A 9,814-nucleotide genomic window follows, 5' to 3' on the forward strand; every position below is an offset into this window, starting at 1 on the left:
AAATAGGACTGAAAACTCATGTTATGAGAAAAAAGTAAACGTTGTACTTTCAAGCACAATTCTTTTATTCAACACAGCAGACTAAGAACACAGAACAAAGCCCACTGCACATCATCCACTTTAGTGGCAACCACATATGAATGCATGACTGCATAGAAAGGAAAGAAACTGTCAGTAATTACGCCAATTAAAATTTGTTTTCCAAACAAGTTGCACTGACTCATAAATAAAAACAAAATTGAATCTGAAAACATGGCCTTAAGCCATCTTCATGCCCTTCCTATTCCAGAAGTCCCTTTTCAAGAATAAAGCCAAAGCTGTTCCAGTTTAGATTACAGTCATGAGAGTTGTGACAAGAACAGAGTACAGAGTGAGTGGCTTCTACAGGGTACTGCTTATACCACAAAATATACCAAGTAAACCTATATTCACATCCACTTTCCTTTGGCAAATACTGTTACAACTGCCACAATGACAGCAATATTAACTTCCACAGGAAGACAAAATGACCTTAAAGAATAAATGAAGAAATCCTAAAAGACACCAGAATTATTAGGAGAGTCAAATAATTGCAGAACCACAAGCAGTATGAGAAGAATGTAGGACAAATCAGGTTTCATACAATCATTTAGGCTGGAAAAGACCTTTAAGATCAAGTCAAACATTTTCAGTTATTCATAATAAGTCTTTACTAAGTACACTGATATCGATCACAGACTCATCTTCAGCCCTGAATCCTTCGGCCATTTTTCCAAAACAAAGACAAGGTATGATAAAGAGGCCATTATTTATCTCAGCACCTTTTGAATATAGCCCGTCAAAAAACAAAAAGCAGACTATCAAATTTTGATACCTCCCACACAAACATATTTGAGCTACAAGGAAGTTCTAGAACTGGCCCTTTTGCTAGCATTAAACAGTGACATGAAACATACATGCCAGGTTGGATTATTGATTTTCTTGAAGTAGCTATAACAACACTACACTTTTTGTTATTCTAGGAACAAAAGCAACCAGTGCTTAACACAAACTTGTATCCACATACTACCACACCAGAAAGCATTTATATAGGTTGATTTACCTATATATGCCATTACACAGCAGAACTGGGACAAGGCTGTGCTTACTGAGTTTCTTCAGAAATGCAAATACTACATTTTTTCTTATTACTTCCTTTTTTTCCTTGGCTAACTTATTGCGTTAAACAATTACACTTTATTTCATTTGCAAGAAGTCCTTACTTATACTACTTTTCTTTGTCCTCCACCACACCCCATTTACCACAAAAGCCACTGCTGCCTTATAAACACACAGGAAACTTTTCATACAAGTGACTTGTGCAACATCTATGCAGAACAGTACTTCTTGCTTTTCAGTGCAGTTAAGTGGTTTTTTTGAAAATAGGTCAGGAAATATATCAAAACAGTATTTTGATATTTAAAAATATCATTCCAATATTGAACATTATAAAGTAGCTTCTCTTAAAATCGCATCCACTACTGTTTCATTCAAATGACACACTGTCATGATGCAGTATGTTGACAAATTCTTTCATAGCATAGGGTCACGGTGATAATTGCCAACATATTCATTTCTATTATCAGCTCCAAGGCGAGAAACTCTTCATACCTTTCATGTTTTCAAAGCCTTTATTTACTCTGCTCCTCCTTTCAGCCAGAAGCAACAATAATGTAGCTTCCACTGCAAGTCAAATCAGAACAATTCATTCCGTGTAATTCCAGTAATACCAACAAAAAAATACAAAAGAAAATTTTTGAAGAGCAGGAGCTGGAAGGAAGCCTTGCATAGTTTTTGTATCTTTGGCCTTGCCTGAAATCCAAGTTTTAGCACAGTGTAACCAAGTTGTTCTGAATTCAAGATAAAATTATTACTACAGAAAGTCTATCCGCTTAAACTGTTAATGTGTTTTTCATTATTTTAGTATCCAAGAGTTTTGCAGAACTATATGAAGGTGCTTGGAACACAAGGTGCCCCTCTCCTCCCAGAAGTTTGGCTGCCTGTGCTTGGGGCCAGTTGTCCAGTATTGGTTCAGTTATTGATAGGACTAATTGGGAGATCTGGACCTGTCTTGAAGATAGCTCTACAATAAAAAGCTAGGGAAAGCCTCAGAAGAGTCCCGCTGCCCTTGTTTTAGCCAGTCTTGCCTCTGTGCCCTGTCTGGAATGTGGTACAGCCACACTACAGTCAAGTCCATCCTGGCCATTTATTCTATTGACCCAAGCTCACAGGCCTGCCTTCCCTTACCTTGGGCCTTTCTTACCATTATATACTCACCTGGAAATTTAGACTGTTGGCTGAACCTGGTTGGTGTCCCCAAATCCACTGTGCTCACTTTGCTCACACTTACTGAGGCTGTCCCTGTCCAATAAAGGCACTGCCTTGTTGCCATGACTGGACACCTATACTTAAAAATCCTCAACCAAATAGAAAGACTCAATTCCTGCAAGTGTGTTGTTGGACAATACTCTTTAATTCATATCAGCTTCTGCCTTTTAGGCTAGGTTATGCCAACTAGCTTTATGAAGTGCAAATAAAGCAAGAATACAAATTAACCCTGGAAACCCTTCAGAGCTAAAATACCTAATTTTTTTTATTGTACAAAAGCAAGATTAAGATTTTTGTCTTCAATACCCAGCATGAAAATCCTCACTTGAAAGGCAATAAAGAAATTTTGGGTTTACATTTTCCTGCATATAATGAGAATTATTTGCAAAGTCTTTCCCAAAAAATGAGTAGACAGAAAAGAATATTTAGCTATAATGATTTTTAAATTGAAACCCTAAATTTTCTTTTGATTGCTTAAATTGGATAACATCTTTATTTTACATATAGTTAAAATTTTATTTTAATTAATGCATTTAAGCAATGCCAACAGCAAGCTCAATTAAAAAAAAATGTTTTGTCAAACACCATGTGTTCAGATTTAAAACCAAGTCACCATGGAAGCTGGAGAGCTGTAACATTGGCAGAACACAGCTGTAAAGCATCCTTGTTTCCCAACATTGGAAGAGATTTTCCTACAAATTATTAAGATATTGGAGATCAGCCAAGAACTCTTTTTAATGTTTCTAAACTGAAAGTGCTTCAAAGTCTATTAAAAGTATGACAATCTTGTCACCATCATTCTTTACTTCATATTTCACCAAGGGATGCTTAACGACAAAAAAATTTAAATCACCCAATAGTCACTCTAATATTACTGTTGAGCTGTGTGGTGTTTCCTAGATCTCAGAAGTCCTATCTAAGCTCAGTCCAGCACTGTCATGGAAGCAAGTAACTTCAGCAAGGACCACTTTCCCCTACTGAAAAATAAAGAAAAAATTGCAAGCCGCATAAAGCAAAATAATACCAAAAAAAAAAGGCTGAAATGGAATGGCTTGCTGAGGGCCAAAACTAGATTAAAGACTGAACATGGCACCCAGGCCTCTCCAATTTACACAACAGCATCCTCTAATCCAGTGCTTGAGAACTGACTGATAGCCATAAAAATACCCACACTGAAGTCAACTGAAGTCAATAACCATGGTCCAAATCACAAGGTTAGGATAATTAAATACATATCCTGCCTTTTCTTTATGGAAAAAAAGAATATAGATATGCACTCTCTGCTGACAGCAGCAATGGCAAATATAAACTGGCAACAGAAACTCTCCCTTGGGCAGAGATTATCTCATTTATTTATGATAAATGGGGGTTTATGATTCATAAAAGCTTAACATAGCAACCAATGGATGACTGAAATCTGATTTATAGAATCATAGAGCAGATGTTCCTGAAAACTACACTATGGCACATGGGAAAATAAGAAGGTGATAGCTATTGTGCCTTCACTAAGGCCCAATTGTATCTGACAAATTTGGTGGCCTTCTAAAATGGGATTACAGCAGTGGTGGAGAAGGGAATAGAAACCAAAATCATCCACCTGGACTCGTGCAAAGCATTTGGCATGCTCTGCGTGATATCCTGGTGTCTGTTGCCATCTTGTTACAAAGGTTTCATACCTTCTTGATAGTTTCTCACAGGCAACTCCTTACAGCACTGATTCCTCCTTCTTCTCTGCACAGCCAACAAACTCCATCTCACATCTCCACCAGCCAACCTGCTCTTTTATAATACCCCTCTTAATTGGATCCAGCTGTGGCCTATTAAGGGCAGGCTTGTTCTTAATGCTTGGTAATTAGCACAGCTGTAACTCCTTAGGGGTCAGATTACCTTCACCACTATCTCTATTCTCCTACCTTCTATCTATCCACAGGTCTCTACACTGGAGAGACGCGGATTTGACAGAGGGACATGGAATCGGCTGGATGGTCACACTCATGAACTATGCTTAGGGCTTGATGTGCCAGTGGAAACCAGTGAGGAGTGCCTTCCTTGGGGTCAGCAAAGGGACCAGCACTGTTTGACATTTTGTCAGTGACATGGGCAGCAGGATCAAGGCACCCTCAGCAAGTCTGCCAATGACACCGAGCTGTGTGGTGCCATCAACAGGCTGGAGGGAAGGGATGGCCATCCAGAGGGGCCTGGGCAAGCTTGAGAGGTGGGACTGTGCAAAGGCCAAGTGTGTGCCCCCGCATGACAATCCCAGTACCAGCATAGGCAGGGCACAGAATGGTTTGAAAGCAGCCCTGAGGAGAAAGACTTGGGGCTGTTAGTGGATGAGAAGCTCAGTGTGACCCAGCATCCCCAGCTGGTCGGCAGATGGCACAAAACCGAGCAGTGCAGTTGACATAACAGAAGAATGGGATGACACCCAGAGGGACCTGGACAAGCTTGAGAAGTGGGACCACAAGAAACAAATGAAGTTCAACAAGTGCAAGGTGCTACACCTGGGTAAGGGCAATCCCTGAGGTGAGTACAGACTGGGAGAAGGACTCACTAAGAACAGCCCTACAGAGAAGACTTGGGGGTGCTGGTAGATGAAAAGCTGGGCACAGGCTGTCAATGTGCACTCACAGCATTGAGAAGGCCAACTGCATCCCAGGCTGTATCCACAGAAGTGTGAGCAGCAGGTCAAGGGAGGGGATTCTGCCCCTCTACTCTGCCTTTGTGAGACCCCACCTGGAGTGCAGCTCTGGGGCCCTCAGCATAAATGGAATTCTTAAGACTTCTCGAAGCAAGTCCAAAGGAGGGCCACAAAGATACAAAGAGAGGTAGACCACCTCTTCAGTGAAGATAGGTGGAGAGAGTAGGGCTATTCAACCTGAAGAAGAGAAAGCTCTGAGAAGACCTTACAGCACCTTCCAGTACCTGAAGGGGCCAATGAAAAAGCTGGAGAGAGACTTGTTACAGAGCATAGTAATCACACAAGGGAAAATGGCCTTAAACTGAAAGAAGGTCTGTTTATATTAGACATCAACAAAAAATTATATATTTTAAGGGCAGGAAGACACTTAAAAAGATTGCCCAGAGAATATGTGGATACCCCATCCCTGCAAGTGTCCAAGGCGACACTTGTTAAATTGGCTTTGAGCAACCTGGTCTAGCGTAGGTGTCCCTGCCCATAACAGAGGGGTTGAAACTGGCTGATTGTTAAGGATCTCTTCAGACCCAAACCACTCTATGGTATGATAAGGCTAGAAGAGACCTGAAGAGGTTTTCAGTTTAATCTCTTGCCCAAACTTGGAAGTTGGCTAGTTTTTGGGGTGTGCCTTAAAAAAACAAAAAAAAAAAAAAAAAAAAAAAAAAAAACACCCAACCAAAAACACCATAAAAAATGGACAGCCTTAATGAGAAAAGGGGAAAAAAACTTACAGACTATAAAAATATTAAGTGCATTCCACAGCATTCTTTTTAAACTTCACAATTTATTATCTTTATGCACTCTGAAATGCTTGAGTTTCTCTTTAGATGAGACTAACACACTTTCAATGTCTCTGTCTGGACCTTACCTGGAATTTTTTTCTACTTAGGAATTCTCAAGCTGCAAAACTCCTTAAGAATTTTTCTAACAAAAGTGTCAGTTTAAATGAGTTTTCCACTTCTGACAAAAAGTCTGAAGCTGTTGAAAAAAAACATTCTCTTACATTATTACTTTTATTTCTCTCAATATTTGAGCTGTTAGACTGGCATGGAAAAATTTATTTTAATGGAATGAATGAATCAGACCAAAATGCAATGCCCGAGTTCCTGGCAAGTGGGAAAACCTCAAACACAAGCAAAGGTTATGCTGCTCTTGGGCAGCAGCATACTGCTTACTCACACGACAGCCTGGAGACACTACAGACAGACAATTCACTGGGCTTTGAGGCACAGAAGTTTGAGCTCAGAAAACTGGCAAGACAGCAAATAAAAAAAGGTGTGCTTTAGGTACTTAGGGAAGCACTATGGGTTAGTAAAGTCCACCACTTGTGGAATCCCCTCTGCAGCAGCAACAGCTGCTCTGTGACAGGGTGAGGTTGGCTCGTGGACAAGAGCTGGGGACGTTGAGGCTGTGTTCACAAACTGCACAGACATCTGCAGCTGGCAGGCACTTGTGAAGGAAGAAGAGAATGCAGTCCAGTCTGAGCTTTCCAGAAAAATAAGAAGAGTGATTCAAGTATTCCTTAATCAGCAGAAATGCATTAACGAGATTTTAGAAAATTTCAACATAAGCTCACTTAAAAGCAGTTGTTTGTGGGATATTTTTATCTACATAAATAAAGGAAGCAATAGCACATACAGCTAGGAAAAATGTAAGCAAATGAGATTTACCTACATCTGGACACTTTAATAGTTTCTCATTACTATAAGACTACAAACACCAAGCAGGTAAGTCTACTCACTTTGTTAGTACATTTGGATATCATCAATGCTTTATAAATACATCAGTGTCTGACAAAGAAAAAACTAGCATTTCCAACTCCAGTTTGCCCCTTTCTGACATGTTTAGGTTAAATACATTCTTGTTTTACTCAGTCCAGTATCACCCGCAGTATTTAGAAAGTTTCCCAAGTTCTCACTCAATATCTTACATTATCTCTGTGTTTGCAGTCACCCCCAAAAAATAGTGTATCACCATAAATATTTAGAATTTTTAAATTGTTTTTGTATAGATGACATTTTGATGAGCACAGGAGGAAATTCTTGTCAGTTCTCAATGAATGGCATCTGTAAAATAAGAACTTAATTCAGAAGAATAAGTAACTGCAAACACTAAGTTGTGCTCAACTCTGGTATCTAAGTGGCTGCACATCTCTAACAATTTTGTTGCATTAGAACCTAGAAAGCTCAGGGCAACAATACTAGGTTTGAATAGGATAGCACTGTTTCTCACTACTAGTATCTAATTTCTAAGCCTGAAAAGAGCTGAGCTGGCTTCACCATCCAACTGCAGTGGCTTTTTACAACCTTAACCTCCCCAGAAGACAATGAAGTAATGAAATGAGCTACTGACCACAACCTTTATTTCCAGGGACATTTCATCAGAAAAGTTGCCAAAAACGCTTCTGCATGGAAACTACCATAGACCTTTGCATGATTTTTTTTCTTATAACATTCTGACAAACTTAGAAACATAATTCACCTCCTGCTATATTAGAAAGTATGACCAACCTGTAGGCACAATGATATGGATAGATGAATCATTTGAAAAGGTATTCAGATCACAAAGATATCGGTAAATTTGGATAGGCACCTTGACATTTATGCTTCAGTGTATTGAAAGAGGACTACTTATGTGTAGTGGCGTCTGCTGTAGTTCCACTAAAGCTTCCTTCCAAGAACACCACAATTCCTTCACCTTGATAATGATTTTAGCCTCATAATGATTACTCCAGGCAGTTTGGAAGGTCTTATTTTCACATCTCTACGGGGAGGATAATTATAATACAGCAGCGTGGCTAAAACTAGAAAGTGACCTACCTGCTAACAATGGCTTTGGCTGCTGGGGCTTCCGAACAAGGGCCAAAAATGCCTCCCAGCAGCACTTGGAGACAAACTTTCAACCCACGGCAGCTCGAATTCAGAGAAAAGCAAGTTTTTACACTTCGTCTGTCCTTTTGGTTCTTGAACTCTTTTTAGCTTCTCCAGCTATATTTTCCTATTTTAACCAGATTTTGTCTTCCCTGGTGTCCCCCCTACAGCAAACAGCTAAAACCAGATGATGGAAGACGAGACAACCACTGACACCACAAAAAAATTTTGAAAGATTCATCGCTGAGGACCGCCAGAAGAGTAAAATAAACCAAGAGTTTGGAATCCCTCTCTGAGGCAGGTCGCTGTCTGTACGCAATGCCACGCTCCTGCCCGAGGCTGACTCCCGAAGCGGAGCCGTCCCGCAGCACCGCTGCCGCGGGCATCCCGAGGAGCCCGTGCTGCCAAGGCGGTCACCTTCTTCCAACACCGCCCAGAGGCTTCTAAGGTCCCGCCAGGGGGTCGTCTCCCGTCTCCCGAGGCTTGGAGACGGGCCAAACACCTGCGCCAGCCGCGGCAATGCCCTCGCTCCCTCCGGCGGGCTGAGACCCGGCTGCGCCCGCCCGGCCCCGCGGCGCCCCGGCCCTTACCAGGGACAGCACTTTGTAGGTGTTGGGATCCTTGCTCCTGCCGCCCGCAGGCTTCTCCGGCTCCTCGGCCACCTCCATGGCCGGCAGCATGGGCACAGCCGCGGTCTGCAGCCCGCCATCAGCCGCCCCTACCCCATCCAGGTGCTCCTCGTGGCCCTTCCCCGCTTGCTGCCCGTTCCCCTGCATGGTCCCCGCGGCTCTGCCCTCCGCCCGCCCGGACACGGCTATTAATAGCCGGGCAGCGCGGTCCCGCCCCGCCCGGAACGCGGGCACCGGCGGCCCCCGCTCCCCCGCCGGCAGCGGCGCGCAGGAGGGAGCGGGATGTTCCCGTCCTTCCCGGCCCGCCTCGCTCGGGCACCCCGGCTCGGCCGCCCCCCGCTTTCCGACCCCTCCCTGCAGGTGAGGGCGGGCCGGGCCGGGAGGCGGTGCGGGGCCGGAGGACACGGCGCTGCTCCGAAATAGCGTCCGGGGGAGGGCGCCGGGCCGTGCTTACGAGGGAGCGCGGAGAAAGTTTCCGCTGCCCGGTCCCAGGGCGGGGGCGGTGGCGCGGCTGTCCCCGAAGCCGCCCGGCGGCGGTGGCACAGGTGTGCGCGGGGTCCCGCTCCCGGTCCCGCTCCCGGTGCTGCCACAGGCAGGCAGCCAGCGCCCGGAGCGCGTTTGCAGCCGCAGCGCCGCCGGCTGCTGGTCGCCTCCGCGAGGTGCTTCCCTCCGTCCCTGCCTGCAGTTCTTCGCCCCTTCCCGAGGAGGTTTCCCTCCCGTCCCTACGTGCCTGCGGGATGCCCTCGGAAACCCCCGCAGCGCGGGGCATCAGGCCGGCCGAGAGCCCGCACACCGGGGCGCAGCTCAGCGCAGCAGGCGGCTTCATCACCCCCCCGGGAGACACTGAGACTCCTGTGGGGTGATTTGGTCTTTTCCGCCGGGAGAAGAGGGGACTGAGGGGAGACATAATCCCAGTTTACAACTTCCTCGTGAGGGGAAGAGGATAGGCAGGCACTGATCTCTATGGTGACCAGCGACAGGACTCGAGGAAATGGTCTGAAATTACATCAGGAGAGGTTTAGATTGGTTATCAGGAAAAGGTTCTTCATGCAGAGGGTGGTTGGGCACTGGAACAGGCTCTCCAGGGAAGTGGTCACAGCACCAGCCTGACAGAGCTCAAGAAGCACTTGGACAATGCCCTGAGACACAGTGTGCGATTGTTGGGGATGGTCCTCTGCTGGGTCAGGAGTTGGATTTGATAATCCTTGTGGGTCCCTTCTGGCTCAGCATATTCTCTGATTCTGTGACTTTGGACTCATTGCCCCCAGAGC

General features: G+C 44.5%; 1 protein-coding gene across 2 annotated transcripts in view; it reads right to left on the reverse strand.

The window, feature by feature from the left end:
• The window catches only part of LOC120501497 (ectonucleotide pyrophosphatase/phosphodiesterase family member 1-like), a 52,451-nt gene extending 43,606 nt beyond the window's left edge, over positions 1-8,845 (reverse strand). For both annotated transcript variants that reach the window (XM_039707836.1, XM_039707835.1), the window contains exon 1: positions 8,505-8,845. In XM_039707836.1, the coding sequence (XP_039563770.1) occupies positions 8,505-8,690 (186 nt within the window). In that variant the 5' untranslated portion in view covers positions 8,691-8,845. The remainder of the gene's footprint in view (positions 1-8,504) is intronic.
• Between the last annotated feature and the right edge of the window lie 969 nt (positions 8,846-9,814).

Source organism: Passer montanus, unplaced genomic scaffold (genome assembly GCF_014805655.1).
Source record: "Passer montanus isolate IOZ18808 unplaced genomic scaffold, ASM1480565v1 scaffold2, whole genome shotgun sequence".
In the NCBI taxonomy this organism is placed as follows: Eukaryota; Metazoa; Chordata; class Aves; order Passeriformes; family Passeridae; genus Passer; species Passer montanus.